At 39.2% G+C, this 19,332-nt stretch overlaps 1 protein-coding gene across 2 annotated transcripts in view; it reads left to right on the forward strand.

Annotated features, from left to right (window-relative positions):
• LOC149191584 (1,4-alpha-glucan-branching enzyme 2-2, chloroplastic/amyloplastic-like) overlaps positions 1 to 19,332 on the forward strand; it is a 425,710-nt gene that overhangs the window by 165,583 nt on the left and 240,795 nt on the right. For both annotated transcript variants that reach the window (XM_089404340.1, XM_089404341.1), the window contains exons 11-12: positions 15,933 to 16,054; positions 17,209 to 17,328. In XM_089404340.1, coding sequence (XP_089260466.1) covers positions 15,933 to 16,054; positions 17,209 to 17,328 — 242 coding nt within the window. The remainder of the gene's footprint in view (positions 1 to 15,932; positions 16,055 to 17,208; positions 17,329 to 19,332) is intronic.

The raw sequence follows: 19,332 nt of genomic DNA on the forward strand, positions 1-19,332 counted from the left end.
CATTCAAAATTCAGCGGACTTAACAGTTTTCAGGATCAATGGGATTGTGGCGTTTCATTGGATTATATCATGTATGAGGGCATGTGATTGGCATTTAATCAAGAGCAACAAGCCCTATATGTACCCCAGTGTTGGTGTTATTGATTGTTGAACTCCTTTGTCATGGCCTTAGCAATTATGTACCCTTCACTCAAGTCAAAATCATTGATCAGGCATGTTAAGATTTCTCTACCATATTATAAGGCTTGGATTAAGATGTTTGATCAAAATTAGGAAATGTTGACTAAAATCCCTATAGAATTGAAGTAGAGGCAAAGGCTAGACAAGAGAAGAGAAATCTAGATTGTAGATGGTTGATGCTGGAATAATTAATCATTGATGTACAATGGATGGCATATCTATTTTGATTTATGTAAAAATATGCATGTTTTCATGTCTTCTACAACTAATTTGGTAGTTTGGGTGTTTTATTCAATATAAATGCAAAAAATTATAAAATATAATACATACATACATATATACATATATATATACATATATATATATATACATACATACATACATATATACATACATATATATATATATATATATATATATATATATATATATATATATGTAGTAGACCTTCTGAGACGCTTCACTTCCTAGATTTTTGGAAAATGATGCTTCTGCGCCCCCGCTTCCAAAAAAGGTCTCCGTTTTGTCTCTGCTTCGTGCAACATTGTTCTGGGGGCATTTCCAGGAGCATTTACAGGCAGTTTCCAGCAGGTTGAGTTTTGTAGTTTCAGTTGAGGTTGGGCTCCAATGGGGTCGAATTTCAGAAGTCTAAACTAACCAAAATCCTTTCTGTTTTTTTTTTTGGGTTTTTGACAAGGATTGCAAATATAAAGTTTCATAATTTTCTGAGCACCAGAGGTGGGGTTTTAAGCCGTATCTTTGCAGCAGACATTGTAGAATCGCTGGGGATTGAATAGTGCATTTGGGGGTCGATTTGGGATGTCCAAGTCGGGCCAAACCATTTCTGGGTTTTTGTGGGTTTTGGCCAAGGAGTTTGTGGCTGAAGTTTCATCATTTTCTGAGCACTGGAGGAGGAGTTTCTTGCAGTCCCTTTCCAGATAATTGTGAGGTTTTATGGGCAGCACAGAGCATTAGAGGAGCAGTCATTTCCAGCATTTGAGATCATTGTATTACCACCTAGGTTTTGTCACGCTTGCCATTGAGGCAAGCCTAGGTGCATTCCTCCATACTATTGTACTTGCTCCATTGATTAATAAAATGGCTCAGTTGGTTCTTAATTCCAGAGTTTTTATGAGCATTTGCTGATTGTTTAAATTTTTTGTGCTGTAAATTGTTTTTGCTTTGCATATCACTATTTATTTAAGTTTGGAACATACATCTCCTCTCAGGTACATACCCCACCTGGGTGTTTCTAAGGTATGACCTCATAGGACCATTTCCTAATCCAAGGAAAAGTATGTCCTCCGGACCATTCTCTACCAAGTCCATGTATTCAATTTAGGATGTTAATCCTAGTCAATCATACATGACTCAAGAATGTACGTCCTTGATGCTTATCCAATCCACCATTCTCCATAGTGTTCTTAATCGGCTTGTGACTGTTAGTCTTGGCCATAATACACGACACATGGAGAATCACGGTATCCACCCTCACTCCCTCTTAACCAGGGAGGAGATATCCACAAGCCCAAGCTTGACACGCAAATACTCAAGCTTCCTATTAGGAATAGACTTCGTTAATATATCTGCTATCTGTTCGTCCATGGAGATGTGCTATAGCTTCACTACCCCATCCCGAACCATGCTTCAAATGTAGTGATATTTGATATTAATGTGCATTGTCCTTGCATGGAAAACACGGTTCTTTGTCAACTTTATGCGGCTCTGGTTCTCACAACATATGATGGTAGAATCCAAAGGTCCTTCAACCATATCAGCAAGCAGATATATTAACAAAGTCTATTCCTAATAGGAAGCTTGAGTATTTGCGTGTCAAGCTTGGGCTTGTGGATATCTCCTCCCTGGTTAAGAGGGAGTGAGGGAATCCAAAGTTCCTTCAAACATATCAACAAGCAACTTATGGAGCCAAATTGCTTCTTGACTAACTTCACTAGCTGCTATGTATTCAACTTCAGTAGTACTCAATGCAATTGAGTCTTGTTTTTTGCTCGTCCATGAAATCAGAGTGGATCCCAAACAAATAAACCACCAATAGTACTTTTTCCATCTACATCCCCGCCTTCCCAATTCGAATCTATGTAGCCCAATAACTGAATCTCATTTCTTGCAACGTATCTCAAACAATGATGTGTGGTCCCTCAGTGATATCTTAGGATGTGTTTAGCTGCTACCCAATGATCATGTCTAGGCTCCATATGAAACTGGCTAAGAGTGTTCACTGCAAAACATATATCTAGTTGAGTGTTCATGAGGTTCATTAGAGAACCAATCAGCTGTTGGTAAGATGTTGGATCAACAAAAAATGAGTTTGAACTCCTTAGCTTCTTCAAATTTATAATCATAGGTGTTGTCATAGGTTTACTATCCATCATTCCAAATTTCAATAGAATCTTGATCACATATTTTCCTTGACCAAGATAAATCTTGCTAGGTTTCTGCCAAACTTCGTGTCCCAGGTAATAGTGCATTAGTGCAAGATATTTCATATCAAATTCGAATGCTAGTTCCTTTTTGTGTTGATGAATACGATGCTCCACACCTGTTATCAATAAGTCATCCACATAAAGTAATATGATCATGGGCTCATTCTTTACCATCTTGATGTAGAGATTTGGATCTGCAGTACTTTTGATAAAACCAAGTCTTAATAGATAAGCATCCATTCTGGCATACCATGCTCTAGGGGCTTGTTTTAAGCCATATAGAGCCTTCTTTAACCTACAAACATGAGTTTATTTTCCATGCACTTCAAATCCTTGAGGTTGCTCAATGTAGACTTCTTCATCAATTGTGCCATTCAGAAAAGCTATATTTACGTCCATTAGATGTATGTTCCATCCCGTAGTAGCTGCAACAGAGATGAGAGATCTAATTGTTATGTACCTGGATGTTGGAGGAAAAGTTTCTTCGTAATCAATTCCTTCTTGTTGAGAGAATCCTCTAGCTACAAATCTTGCCTTATATTTGTCAATACTCCCATTAGCAACATGCTTGATTTTGTACACCCACTTGGAAGTCACAATTGATTTTTCCTTTGGTCTAGGAACAATTTACCGAACATCATTTTTCATTATTGATTGGTATTCTTCTAACATAACATTTTTCCATACTTGATGTTCAACTGCCTTTTCGTAAGAGGTAGGTTCTGCTTCAATGAGTTTGGTCATGTATGCTACATAACTTCTCTTGGGTTTCTTGCTTTCTCAGAATGTTCCTTTTGCTTCTAGATGTGCTTCGACATCCGGTAGAGGTGATATTAACTAAGCTAGTATTTTTTGAGTTTCTGGAATGATGACAGGTTGTATAGGTTTGATTGGTCCTTCTGGTTCTTCATGATGATCGATTGTAGGTTTTGGAGGATTGTCTTGCCTTGGACTCTCTTCATTGGGAAAGATAAGTCCTTTTTCATTATAGTCAATGGGGATGTCCTTGGACTTCTTATGTGTAATGCTTTCATCGAATATGACATCCTTGTTTACTTCAGTACAACATTCTTCCTTGATGTAGATTCTATATGCTTTGGATGAGGTGCTATAACCAACAAAGATCCCTTTCATGCTCGCAAGGTCCAATTTCTTCCTTTTGTCCTTAGGAATATGAATGTAAATAGGACGTCCAGAAATCTTGAGGTGATCTACATTCGACTTCTTTCCTATAAATGCTTCTTTCGGGGTCATGTTGTCAAGAATTCTGTGAGGACTTCTATTTTGGATGTAAATTGTTGTCATAGGGGCTTCACCCCATAAGAATTTGGGAAGGTCTTGGTCATGTAGCAGGGCTCTTACACATTCTTCAATAGATCGGTTCTTACTTTCAGCTACACCACTCTGTTGAGGATTGTAAGGAACTATTAGCTCCTTCTTAATCCTAGCTTCTTTGCAAATGGCCACAAGTTCTTTTAGATGTATATTCCCCTCCATTATCTGATCTGAGAGTCTTAATCTTCTTTTTTGTCATATTGTCCACCTTTGCCTTGAACTCTTGGAACTTTTCGAATATTTCATCTTTAGACTTCAAGAAATATTTCCAAGTCTTTTGGAACGATCATCAATAAATGTTACATAGTATTGATGACCACCAAGTGATTTTCAAGACATGGGTCCACAAACATCAGAGTGGATTAGGTCCAAGATTTCCTTGGGTCTTGTGTCACTGTTAGGGAATGGGTTCTTCACATTTTTACCGAGGGCACATCCTTTACAAACTCCTTCATGCTTTTCCTTTAATTGGGGTATACTTGTAACCATTTTATTCAAGGATGGCAATATTTTGTAATGGAGATGGCCATACCTTCTATGCCACATTTCACAAGGATTGATGTGTTGAAAATGCAACAAGATGATGGAGCTTAGTGGAAAGGAGTCGCCTTCACTAAGTGGGCTCGCAGGCTATTTTTGGCGCAAAGTCTATTTTTAGACATATGGATCATGGTGTATGAGTTGTAGGATGCTATTTGTGGATGATTGGTCATGTTGGTAAAAATAGATGGACTTCTATTTTGAGACATATGGGCGGAGTTTATTTTTAGACTGCCAGGCTAAAAATAGAACAGTTGAATATTATTAGCTCTTAATAATATTTGGACTATAAACATTATCTTATCCTCTTGGAGCACTTCAGTTCGAGCTACGGATGTGGCACATGCAACTGTCAGAAGGAAATACACTTTTCTTATGGGTCAGTTGAGCTAATGCATGATGGACTTCAGTTAGAACTCATGTGGTTGAGTTTGGTGGAGTTGATGGAGTTGTGTTCAGTTTGACTTAGTTGAACTAGTTGTATTTAGTCTAACTGCAGAATACACTAGTGATGAGTGATGTGAATTAATTGTTAATTAATTCACTAATTATTATCTCATAAAGCAACTAAAGAATACATCAGTTAACTCAGTGCATGGACAGTTCAGTGGAGACAAGTGTTAGAGGTGAGTGAAAGGGCAAGGCAGCTGTCAGTTGTGACTATAGTTGTGCATGAGATTTGCACAATCAATGGATTGAGTATTGCCAATGAGGATTGCGTGTTTCAGCGAAGGGAAATACAAGTTTGGATCAGCCATTCTCATATATTCTCATGCAAGATTGTGCAGTGGAGGAAGGCAAACAACAGAGGAGATTTGAACCTGTGATTTATTCAGATCTGAGCTAGTTTGTGTGTAATAGGTGGAGATAGTACTGAGTACTTGTGAGGAGTATTGTACTATGTATTGTTACATGTTCTCAATCATTATAATATACAGATAGTGTGGGGTTTTCAGCTGTATGCTTTCCCCGGGTTACATATTGTGTTAATCTGCGCATGCGATTGATGTTTCATTGTTTTTAATTCCGGAAAATTGATGATCAACGTAGAGGAGGTTATGTATTATGCATGTATTCCGCAATAGTGTATAATCAGGATAATCTTTGTGAATAAGTGTCATATTATTCAAAATTTCTACATGATGACTAAATGTACTAAAGCTTGAGGAGGAGCAGTTAGAAGTCTATACAATCTCGCCTCATGATACCAATTGTCTCGTGCATTTTCTATATTAGATCCCTTTGCCCAAACAATTACTTTGCCATTAACAAATGCTAGCCTATCTCCTTTATCTTCTAAACAAGAAATAGAAAACAAATTCTTTTTCAAACCTGGGACATAGAGGATGATATTGAGATGAATGTTCCCACCAGATTCCAGCTTGACCAAATAGCTATTCTTGTCTCCAAGTTCAACTTTGTGAGAAGAGCTTCCTTTAGATAGGGCATTGGGATGTCCTCGTTCACCTGTCATATGCCTTGAAACTCCACTATCGATTACCCACGTGCTTTCATCTTCAAATGAACCTATAAGTGCCGAGTATAGACTTCCATCCTTGAGTTCCTTAAGATATATTGGAGATGGATTTCGTGATGTATGCTTTGATGGATTCAAAGAGAGTCCTAAGAGCCTTGAGACTGTTCTTCATGTACCTTACAATTGAGAAGAGAGAGAAAAGCTAGTTGCTACAAAGATGTCTTCAAACAAGAGTGCCAATAAACTGTAATCTTCAAGCTTCCTTCCTTCACCTTAGCTCTGATACCATGTTGAGAACACAAGTGCTAGATAGATTAAAACTTGATTCCTCTTTCTTGATACTTACTTGTGAATGTTCGCTGTCTTTGTATTAATTTATGTTCTCTTCGTCAAGCAATTATACAAAACTTCAAAGCATAAAGGCCACAAAGAGACAAAGAACACTAGAAATTAGGCTCCAAGCTAGGGAAAAACCCCATAAGGGGGAAAACGCAAACAATCCTTCTCTTATAGAATTAGATCAAAATGAGATATCCAAGATCCAAGACAAAGACCAGCCACAAAATCCAAGTTAACCCTCCTCCAAGTCTCCTCCAACCAAGTCGAAGTCAACGGAAGTCAACGCTAGTCAAACCTTCTGAAATTTGGTCAAATCGCAGAAATTTCGGACTTGCAGTGAAGGATGAATTTCAAACCTGTAATTTTCACAGAGTTGCCCCAGAAAGTTCACATGTGTGAGTAGAAACAAGCTAGAAAACCCCAATTTTCTCTCTCCTTTGACTTTGGCTACTTTTCTGCTTGTCTTCGGCACAAAAATCAATGTGATGTGTGAGTGAATGAATGAGCTTCCAAGAGGTTGAGCTGACTCTATGTTAGCTCTATGTTTTTGAGCACGAGTCTTTCAATTGTCCAAAACATCACCAACATTAGTGCCCGCTGCATCAATAGTTTTTGTAGCCCAATTGGGACAACAAGTGTCATTGGTAGAAGAAGATTTAAGTGGACAAGGAGCATGTTGAGAAGGCCCAACAACTACAACCTCATCATCAAAATCTAGACCTCTGAATTAGGCAACGATGTAACACTAGTAGGAAAAATAATAGTAGAAGCATAAGATTGAGGGGATGAGAATCTCAAGGATGGGGATGTTGAGAAATGAATATGCTTCTAGATTAGGGGTGATTTCTCTTACTTGATATTACTTGTGAATGTTGTTGGCCTTCTATTACTTGTATTATATTCTCTTCATCAAGCAATTACCAAAATATACAAAATATGAAGATCACAAGAGACAAAGAACACAAAGATGTAGGCTCGAAGCCAGGGCATGTTAAAATTGGCAACTAGGGCAAAACTTCATGTGGGTCATCTTATTCATGGCTGACAATATTTTTATTAGATTCCTCTCGTCGAGAGGTGTAGGATTGATGTAAAGATCATCCAATTCCGATAAGTATTCATGGAGATATGAATTTATTTTGATTATGGAATTATTATCAAGCCGACCTACAACTCATGTAGGCTCAGAAGCCCAGCGATCGCATCTATTCAAACACCAATGTTGTATATAAATACAGGAGGATTTTTCCTCATTTGGACTCACTCATCTCATCACATCTCTCTCTCTCTACTGCGCAGAAAAGAGTCTCTTCTCTACTGTGCAGAAAAGGGTCACTCCCTCACATGTTTGAAGCCGGAAGCTACTGAAACTGAAGCTGCAATTGCAGAAGTAAAGATTGACCTGCATGGACTAGAAGATCTCCTCATCTGAACTACGCTGTAGGTTCATTTGAACCTCCTCTGCAGGCTGCAACTTTTGGTGGTGGAATCAAGCTGATCTGACGATCGGTTTGTGAGATATCGTCTACCCTAGTTTGATGATGAAGCCGCTAATGCTGATGCTGCTGATCTAGGGTTCTGTATTGCTGATATGAATCAGATTTATTGTACTATTTCTCTCTGTTGAATTATTGAAGATAAAAGAAGATTTGATCAAAGGGCTTCTCCACACATTGTGGGGTTTGTCCCCGGCTAGTCGCCACATCTTGTGTTTCTTGTCTTGGCTTGTTTTCTGTCAATTGTTTAATGTTCTATCTTCACTTTACTTTATGTACATGTGATTGCTAATCTGTGGAATATAATAAGAAAAAGAAGTAAACTGTTATAAGCATAGAACATACCATAACTTAACATGGTATCAGAGGTGAGGTGAAGACAAAGCCTGAGCAAGAGCAAGAGCAATCACCGAAGAGAAGATTGGCAAGGCTATCCTAAAAGAACGATGGGGTCCTTTCCTGTCGAAGACAAGCTCTGTGAGAAAGCTAACTATCACCGATGGAAGATGTCTATCGATCTAACCCTTGAGGATCAAGGAGTGCTGGACCATGTAAGAGGCAATATTGTTGAGCCTCCATCAAATGCATCTGCTGATGCCCGGAACAAATGGAAGAACGAAGAAATTAAAGCAAAGAAGATCATTCGGGACTCTATCGACAAGCACTTGGTGGCCTACATCTCTGAACTAAACACCTCCAAGGAAATCTACGATAGATTGGTGAGTTTATTTAAAGTTAATGATGCAAATCAAGTTTTGTTTCTTAGAAATAAGCTGACAGAAATCAAGAAAGGTAAAGATGAGAGTATGCAAGCATACTTCTTAAGAATCACCGAGATTAGGAATGATCTCCTATCTATTGAGGAGACTATTACTGATAGGGAAATGGCACTCACGACTCTTGGAGGATTACCATCCGAATGGTACGTGTTCAGGACTACTCTTCTGAACAATAATATAATTCCTGGTTTCGAGGAATTATTGGCTCGATGCATTCAAGAAGAAACAAGGGTAGAAGAGCAAGAAATGCCCATGCCTAAAGGTCCTCCTGTTGCCTTTTTCTTCTGATGCTAAGAAAAGAAATAATTCCGAGACTAAATAAAAAAGAAAGGCTGGATCTAAGGGTGGAAGAAAAGGACGATGTTACATCTGTGATAAAGCAGGTCACTATGCAAGGGAGTGCCCTGATAGAAAGGACTCACATCGGGATGATGATCAAAATCCCTCTGATGGCAATCAAAGGAATGGAAAATTCAATAGCAAAGGTAAGAGGAGAGCTGGGAATCAAGGAAGAGGACAACCATTCAAGAAGGCTAGAAATTCCAGGATGTAATAAATGCACTTGACCTCTGAAAGAACCTGATTTCCATCTAGGCAATGGAAGACAAAGGCTACAAGGTAACCTTCAACGATGGCAAGGTACGTGTATTGAAAAGTAATGTTAAAGATGCCTTTACTCTTGGTTTCGTGTTGATTCATTATATTAGGTCGATGGAAGTCTGCTAGGTGTCATGTATTATGACACATCTCTTCAGTCTGAACTTTGGCATCAGAGTTTTTCCCCCCTTCATTATAAAGCTATACCCGATGTAAGACAGATGGTAATAGGGATGCCCGAATTCTGGGTAGAGAAAGAAGGTGTATGTCCAGGATGTGCCGAAGGAAAGCTAAAAAGGGACCATTCCCCTCAAGTCAAAGCAAGACCTCCGATATATTACAGTTGGTTCACTCAAGCATATCTGAGGCTGGCATTTAGAGGGAGACTACTACACCACATAATCCTGAGGAGAATGGTGTGGCGGAAAGGAAGAACTGTACAATTGTGGAAGCTATTCAAAGACTTCTGAAGTTTCTATGGGCTGAAACTACAAACACTGCCGTATATGTACAAAATTGATGTCCTCATCAAGCATTGGGTTCCAAGACTCTTGAAGAAATATCATCGGTAAGAAACCTGATGTTTCTCATTTTTTTGGAAGTCCTGTATATTTTCATGTGCCGAAAGAGAAAAGAAATAAATTGGGTGCATCCGGAAAGAAGGGAATTTTCGTGGGTTATGGTGAAAATACTAAAGGCTATAGAATCTATGTAGCCGGTCAAAGGGAAGTCGTAATTAGTCATGATGTCACCTTTGACGAAGATATGGCTCTCAGCGAGGTGAACAATCTTCCGACTTTGAGGAGCTCTCAAGAAGCCGACACCAGGGAACTGAAAGAAAAGGATGATGAATCAATGCCTGATGTAGTAGAACCCATGGATCCGATTGATCCTCCTCCACATGAGCCTTCCTCTTCTAGGAAGGCTCATGGCTTAGGGGGCTACTTAATGATGCTGAAGGACATGCTGCACCCCGAGGAACCTTTTGTGAAAGTAAGAAACCTAACAGGTATTAGGGATACCTGACCAGTGTGAGCACAATCATACAAAATGAGCCTTCATCATTCTCAGATGCTGTCAAGCATCAAGTATGGAAGGATGCTATGACCATTATGGAGAATGATGTCTGGGAAGTAGTTCCCAGACCCCAGGACAAGACAATTGTTACTTCAAAATGGCTTTACAAGATAAAATTGCAGCAGATGGAAGTACGGAATAGTATAAGGCTCGTTTTGTTGCTCGTGGTTTCTCCCAGAAGGAAGGTATAGACTATGATGTGATATTTGCACCTGTTGCCAGATATACGACTATCCGCTTGATCATAGCCCTTGTGGCTTCACAAGGATGGAACCTACATCAGATGTATGTCAAGACCACGTTTTTGCACGGTTCGATCAAAGAAGAGGTCTATGTGGAGCAACTCGAAGGATTTGAGATTTATGATTGAAAATCTCATGTATGCAGGTTGAAGAAGGCTCTCTATGGGCTGAAGCAAGCACCCCGAGCATGGTATGAGAGGATCGATAACTACTTGATGAAGCTGGGATTCACTAGGAGTGAAGTCGATCCTAATCTTTACTTTAAGGTTGAAGATGACAAGCCTCTCATACTGGTGTTGTATGTGGATGACCTCTTTCTAACAAGTGCATACCCTCTCATTCACAAATGTAAGAGGGAGTTGACTTTTAAATTTGAAATGAAGAACCAAGGACTTGAAGTGTGGCAGAAGCCAATGGAAATTTTCCTATCTCAAGGAAAATATGTGGTGAAGATTCTAAAAAGATTTGGTATGGTGGACTGCAAGCCTGTGACTACCTCGAGGATCTTAACTTTCAGAAGTTATATGGTAGTGATGTCGGACCAGATTTGGAAAATGCCTCTGAGTTTCAAAAACTCATTCACGTTGATGTTCTTGGTGAACCTCCATCTGAACATATGTTTTGCAGTTAGCATTGTGATGTCATATTTGGTTGAGCCTCACTAGATTGGTGCCAAGAATCTTTTGAGATGTCTTCAGGACACAATCTCTCATGAATTGAGATACACTGTAGGAAATATGAAACTGCATGATTATTCGAATTCTGATTAGGCAGGTAGTGTGGAGGATCACTGGAGCACTTTTTAGTGCTGTTTCTCTTTGGATTCTGCTTCAACTTAATGGATGAGCAGGAAGCAGAAGTCAGTTGCCATAAGCACTGCCGAGACCGGATACATATCTACGAGTATGATCTCGTATGAAGATGCATGGTTGGGGAAGCTCTTCAGTGAGCTGTTTGAACACATAACACTGTGATTCTCTGTAACAACCAGAGGTGGGATTCGATTATTAAGGAATCCCGTATTTGTCGATTGCTCTAGCAGATAGATATCATCTGGGATATGGTAAGTCGATGAGCCAGGAGGCTGCATCGCATTAAGATGATGTACAAGTTGATACACCTTGTCAAAGCCCCGAGGGAAGATCTAATCTGTGATTTTCCCAAACGACTTGGAGTCGTCAAGAAACCCTTGTACAAGGGTCCTACATGTTGCATACATTGAGCTCTGGGAGCTTTGAGGGCTTGCGGATCTTACTGGAGCAACATGCGACCACAGAGTGACTCACTCTCCCCTGGTGGTGCGCACTAGGACAAGATGATTCGCTCTCTTGTGGGACAAGATGATTCGCTCTCTTGTGGAATAGGATGATTCGCTCTCCTGTGTAGCAGGATGATTAGTTCTCCTGTGAGGCCTAGATTGATGTGTTCTCCATGGCGATTGTAGCAGGATTGATGTGTTCTCATGTGAGGTCTGGATTGATGTGTTCTCCATGGCGATTGTAGCAGGATTGATGTGTTCTCCTGTGAGGACAGGATTGATTAGTTCTCCTGTCGAGGCATCCTACCCATGCAGTCTGGGACTCATGGGAAGTACCTCTCATCTGATCAATGAGCAGGGAAATGAAGTTGGGGACCATAATAGTACTGATGGACGCATCGTTGTATCTACCGTACTCCCTAAGCTAGGATGACCTCCATTGATCTGGGATCAATGATATTGGTCTGGGACCAGTGGTAGGAGTTGTACCATACTATGACACTGACTTCAGGTCAGTTGAGACTGGTCTAGGACCAGTGGCACATACTCTAAGACTGACTTCGTGTCAGTGCAGTACTGGTCTGGGATCAGTGAGAGTGGTACATACTATGACGCTGACTTCGGGTTGGTTGAGACTGGTTTGGGACCAGGGTTACACTCTCTAAGACTGCGATACTGGTTTGGGACCAGTGGTAGGAGTGGTACTTACTATGAAGTTGACTTCGGGTCGGTTGAGGCTAGTCTGGGACCAGTGGTACGCACTCTGAGACTGACCTTGAGTCAGTGGAGGATGATACTGGTTTGGGACTAGTGGAGTTGTACTCACTATGACGCTGACTTCGGGTTGGTTGAGATTGGTCTGGGACTAGTGGTACATACTCTGAGACTGACTTTGAGTCAATATGATACATCCTCGATCATTTCTTCTTCTTCATAATTCGGACAAAAGCAGAGCAGAACAAGGCAGAACAACACTGATCAGTACACGACAGAACAAGACAAAGAAAAACAGGCAGAATAGGGCAGAGCAGGGCAAGGGTCAGGCTGTATTGGGCAGTGCATTTGATGGATGAATAGTAATGACCGATAGACAGATTGCAGATGAAGTTCTCCCTAGTTGAGAGGGAGTGTTAAAATTGGAAACTAGGGCAAAACTCATGTGGGTCATCTTATTCATGGATGATAATATTTTTATTAAATTCCTCTCGTCGAGAGGTGTAGGATTGATATAAAGATCATCTGATTCCGATAAGTATTCATGGAGATATGAATTTATTTTGATTATGGAATTATTATCAAGCCGGCCTACAACTCATGTAGGCTCAGAAGCCCAACAGTCGAATCTATTCAAATACCAACGTTGTGTATAAATATAGGAGGACTTTTCCTCATTTGGACTCACTCATCTCATCACATCTCTCTTTCTCTACGGCGCAGAAAAGAGTCTCTTATCTATTGCGCAGAAAAGGGTCTCTCCCTCACACGTTTGAAGCCAGAAGCTACTGAAACTGACGCTGCAACTGCAGAAGTAAAGATTGACCTGTGTGGACTAGAAGATCTCCTCATTTGAACTGCGTTGTAGGTTCATCTGAACCTCCTCTAGAAGCCGCAACTTTTGGTGGTGGAATCAAGCTGATTCGACGGTCGGTTTGTGAGATATCGTCTGCCCTAGTTTGATGATGAAGCCGCTAATGCTGATGCTGCTGATCTAGGGTTTGCTACTGCTTATATGAATCAGATTTATTGTACTATTTCTCTCTGCTGAATTATTGAAGATAAAAGAAGATTTGATCAAAGGGTTTCCCCACACATTGTGGGGTTTGTCCTTGGCTAGCCACCACATCTTGTGCTTCTTGTCTTGGTTTGTTTTCTGTTGATCGTTTAATGTTCTATCTGCACTTTACTTTATGTACATGTGATTGTTAATCTGTGGAATATAATAAGAAAAAGAAGTAAACTATTATAAGCATGGAACATACCATAACTTAACAAGGAAAAACCCTACAAGGGGGAAAAACCGAACAAGTTGTCTTCTTATAGAAACAAATCTAAGTGAGATATCCAAGACAAAAACCAAGACGAAGTCCTCTTCTTATAGAAACAGATCAAAGTGAGATATCCAAGACAAAAACAAAGTGAATTTTAAAGTTAAAAGCTTTTATAATTGTTTGGAGTGAATTTGCTTTGTAACCTCAGAACACTGGTTTTTCTCCTCAGCTCTTTCATTATGTTTTATAGACTATCTTGACTGAAGGAAGTACGCTTCTAGAAAAACATATACTTTGCTGGTGTGATGTGTTTATCTGGGTCTGTGATTTTGCCATAGTAAAGTCAACAGTTGGACTTGAAATCACTGAAAACAGTCTTGAGCTTATATCGATTCTGAGAATTATCTGTATCTGAATTGTGTTTTATTTTTGCATAGGAAACACCTAAGTAGCTAGTTTGCACACACAGTGTCTTCACCTTGTAAGTTTACCTATCTTGGATTGACAAGCAAGTGTTACGGCATTTGTTTGACTATATGACTTGACAATCAACTATATTTTCTCTGAAGTTGCTTTCATGTCAAAACATAAATGGTGATCAAAGTTCTGAGTTAGGGGTGTTTATGGAGCTGCACAAGCAGTAAGTGTTTTGGACTGGATATAAAATGTAGCACGTATTGGAGTCCAAAACTTGAGAAGAGAGGAATAGAGGCAATCCTAGAAGCGAGATCAACTCCTTTTCCTCCAAAGATATGTTCTGTGTAAACATCAAATGTGATGATTACACATCAAATGTGATGACAACTCTGTTTTTAAGGTGTTTATGGAGCTGTAAAACCTGCAGGTGTTTAGCCTAGCATGACAGTTGTAGAAATTCAAACCTTTCAAGGTAGAAGAGAAAAAATTGCCTGTATATATTAATATTCATTGTATCCAGGAAACAGCTATGGAAGATTATCTGCAGACTAATCATGAGGAGACACAAGCTTGATGTAAATCTAATTTTCAATATGAAATTTGCTTCTTTGCAAAGTTCAGCAGTTAATGATGATAATCCCGAGGTTCATAAGAATGAAATTTTTGAGCACAATATGTGTCTATCTTTGCTACAGAGGCCTCCAATTCCAGTCTGCAGACTGGATTTGATATGCTGAAGAATTGAGATTGCTCTAGTTTTGTTATGGTGTTGTGAAGCTAAACCATTGTTTCTCAGCAAGCTAGTGGTGACTAGAAAATGACAATTCTAAGTAGTTATATCCTTGTTACCTCAAAAATTTTGGAGCTCTAGTACAAGTTGGCCATTCTGGGATTCTTTCTGAACTGATCTTGTATGAATCCTTAACATACTGTTTGCATATGTAACAGATTCTCTGCCAAGGTTCAAATTTTTTGAAAACTTCCAGGTTTGTGATGGCGTAAGCGTTAACTAAAATGGCCTACCCTAGCTGGAATCTAGTAAATCACCGATGTGTAATATATGAAGGATCAGTTGTTGGATTTGCATTTTTGATGATCTGGCTGGTTATAGATTACCTCTAAAATCCCTTCAATTGCATTTATGAAGTAGTGAAGTTTCATCTTTGGTTTGGTGAGATTGCAGTTTCAGATTTCCTGCCAAATGCATGGCAAAAGAATCACTGGGAAAGGAAGAAAAATGCCAGAAATTGGGCTGTCTTAGTAAATGCTCAGCTGCATACCCTTTGAAACAATCTAGTGGTGTTTTCTTGGTTGGACTGATGAATAATTTGACAGGGATCTCCATATGTATCCATTCTTTCTTATTTGAATTGGTTTTGAAAACAACAGAACTAGGAGTTTAGATCTGTTAATAGTAAATACATTACCTTGGAACTTTTATCAGAATTTGCTTCAAAGAATCCTGACTTCTCTATGGTTATGCAGTATGCTTTCTTGTCACATTGACCTAGTTTGGTCATCAGTGGATATTACAAATAATTCCATCTCAGTTCTGTCTATGTCATCATTTAGATGGTTCTGTTCTTTCCCAGGCATTGAACGAGGGATGATTAATTTCTTGTGATTGTGTGTTCTGTTCATGTCCAGTTTTGAACCAAGGGATGGGATTCTTGTAATATGCACTCTTCATTTTGTTTTAATTAACTGCCTTTTTATTAAGATGTTTAAAGTGTATCAAAAACTGATTCTTATTTTGTTTGCAGGAACCCAAAATTAATACATATGTTGAGTTCAGGGATGATGTGCTACCACGTGTGAAAGACCTTGGCTACAATGCTGTCCAACTCATGGCAATTCAAGAACATGCTTACTATGCTAGCTTCGGGTTCTTCCTTTATCTCTTTACTTGAGACTTTTTAAATAATTTTCTCACTAAATTTTCCTTTCGAACTTGGACACTTGCTTACATAATAAAATGTTAAGAATATTGTAGGAATTTACAGGGTAAGTTCCTTAGACAGAACACCAGAGGACACCGCTCACATACAGATCACAGATCAATACACCAATATATTGAGCCAATGCGGCCACTTCAGGCAATTTATTAATAAAAGAATGAAAATTTACATAAGCTTCTCTCATGAACGGTTACCCTACAAATGACCCTCCATGCTCTTTAAATGAGATCATGGACCAATTGGGTGTTAAGCCATGATAATACTGAGGAGAGAATGAACCGTTGGATCACTACACGTCGTAACCATCGGATTGTAAGTTACAAAAGTACATAGTAAAGAAATACACTTTACCTAACTCTACATTAGACCAAGTTATACGTAACTATTTCCTGTGTCGGAATATCCTAACAAATACTCTCTCTTCGCGGTATGTTGTGTTGTGTAATTGTGAAGTCTACAACAATGTCGTCGACTGTCACTTGAAATTTATGATATAGTGTACCTTTTTTCTTACTATTCCAAATTGAGGAATACCTTGTAAAGCGAACTACGTGTCCAAAGACGGCAATGTTTGTTTCCCATTTTGAGCTCACCCAGAATCACTTCAGTAAAAAGAAAAGAAGTGATGGCCATTTAGCCTTCACCCTTGGAGGAGGGACTTTGTGGGAGGTTTGAGATGAACATATAACCCTATGGGCATAGGCTTGTCCATAGTGTACATAACATCGGATGTAGTCTTCACATACCTGTAGCTGTATGCGTAAGTTTGAAATACACACTAACAATGTAAAATTTCTCTCTTTGTTTTGCCTTGTGTTTATGCAAGGAGAACAGATCTGTAATTTTTCTTCTGGTTATGTAGTTGCAAACTTGAGTATGTAGATATTTCAATGTTTCTTGGAGCTCTAGCGGCATGGCTTTGTAATCTTAATTACTTTGAAGCTTGCATATTGCTTGACTGTTTGAAGTATCATATGACTTGTGTTACTATGTTGATTCAATTTTATAGAAAATATATTAAGGTTAGCATCTTTAAGTTTCAAATATATGTTGTTGATTTTTATGTTGAACGTTTTGACAGGTACCATGTCACAAATTTTTTTGCCGCAAGTAGTCGCTGTGGGACTCCAGATGATCTAAAATCTCTCATTGACAGAGCCCATGAATTGGATCTTATTGTCCTCATGGATATTGTGCACAGGTGTTGTTTATTGCAGTTGCCTTTCTGTTTTCCTTCTTTTAAAATATTCATCTCACCTAAGACCTTCAGAAATTCTTGCACCTTTCTGTTTTCCTTCTTTTAAAATATTCATCTCACCTAAGACCTTCTGAAATTCTTGCACATTTTGGGAGTATGTATTTTACAAAATAGTATGTAGCTAAGAAACATGATGTGCCCCTTTACCCCATCTTATCCTGTTTCTACATGTCAGACGTGGATACATGGGATATGTTGGCTTCGTGTGTAAGGCATGTCTCAGATATGTGATATAGAGATGATGATTGATGCTTAAACAGTAGGCTTATAGGTAGTCCTTTAAGTATAGTGGTAACCTTCAACTTCAAAGCCTGTAACGATGACCATTCCTCCTCCTTAAGATCATTACAATATGCCAAGTTACATGTGCATTTCCAGTTGTATACAATAGTGCAACAGCCAAATGATGGTATAGATCTCTAATCTCAGAAATGGATGAATGGAGGAGGACAGAGAGCTGTTGGGATTCTTGCCAAGTATGTTGGGTTAATATAGAGTTGAGATGTGAAAGTAGATGCTAATAATAATTTTTATATATTCTTGTGCACACAAGAAATGATGCAGTGCCAAAATATATAGATTTATATTAGATTTTATTTTGAATATTTCATAATTGATTAAATATACTCTTACTTTGTTTGATATACCTACTAATCAATTTAAAACTCAAAAAACAAAATTATAATTAAATAATGTTAAAATGTTGTTATTAATAATAAAATCCCCCATACTTAAATTCAAAAAGAGTCAAGGGATCTCTACTTGAATGGTTCATGAGGCACAATACTTGCTAAGGTTTTGCAAATGGGGTAGCAAGCTAAGTGGGCTTGATTGTGGGGAAAACTCCACAGTTAAGCGCGCTTGAGCCAGAGGAGTTCTGGGATGGGTGACCTCCTGGGAAGTCCTGGTTACCGGGTGCAAGCCCGGAAGTGATGATTGATGCTATGTGATTCGTTCTCCACATTTCACTAGTTTCAATCCCACTTCTTCACCCCTGTGAGCATCACCCGATGCAATGAGTGCTAAGTGAACTATTCGAAAATCATGAGAAATTAGTCAGTTACGACTACCTCTCATGGAAATGGTCATACGTTTGAATGACTTACTTAACGCAGTTGAATCCCAAAAATGATATCTAATATAATGCACTGCGTAAATCCCCCATACTTAAATTCAAAAAGAGTCAAGGGATCTCTACTTGAATGGTTCATGAGGCACAATACTTGCTAAGGTTTTGCAAATGGGGTAGCAAGCTAAGTGGGCTTGATTGTGGGGAAAACTCCACAGTTAAGCGCGCTTGAGCCAGAGGAGTTCTGGGATGGGTGACCTCCTGGGAAGTCCTGGTTACCGGGTGCAAGCCCCGGAAGTGATGATTGATGCTATGTGATTCGTTCTCCACATTTCACTAGTTTCAATCCCACTTCTTCACCCCTGTGAGCATCACCCGATGCAATGAGTGCTAAGTGAACTATTCGAAAATCATGAGAAATTAGTCAGTTACGACTACCTCTCATGGAAATGGTCATACGTTTGAATGACTTACTTAACGCAGTTGAATCCCAAAAATGATATCTAATATAATGCACTGCGTAAATCCCCCATACTTAAATTCAAAAAGAGTCAAGGGATCTCTACTTGAATGGTTCATGAGGCACAATACTTGCTAAGGTTTTGCAAATGGGGTAGCAAGCTAAGTGGGCTTGATTGTGGGGAAAACTCCACAGTTAAGCGCGCTTGAGCCAGAGGAGTTCTGGGATGGGTGACCTCCTGGGAAGTCCTGGTTACCGGGTGCAAGCCCCGGAAGTGATGATTGATGCTATGTGATTCGTTCTCCACATTTCACTAGTTTCAATCCCACTTCTTCACCCCTGTGAGCATCACCCGATGCAATGAGTGCTAAGTGAACTATTCGAAAATCATGAGAAATTAGTCAGTTACGACTACCTC

This window comes from Pinus tabuliformis, chromosome 2_2, assembly GCF_031772625.1.
Source record: "Pinus tabuliformis cultivar Carrire ecotype Pingquan chromosome 2_2, CPIR1, whole genome shotgun sequence".
Lineage (NCBI taxonomy): Eukaryota > Viridiplantae > Streptophyta > Pinopsida > Pinales > Pinaceae > Pinus > Pinus tabuliformis.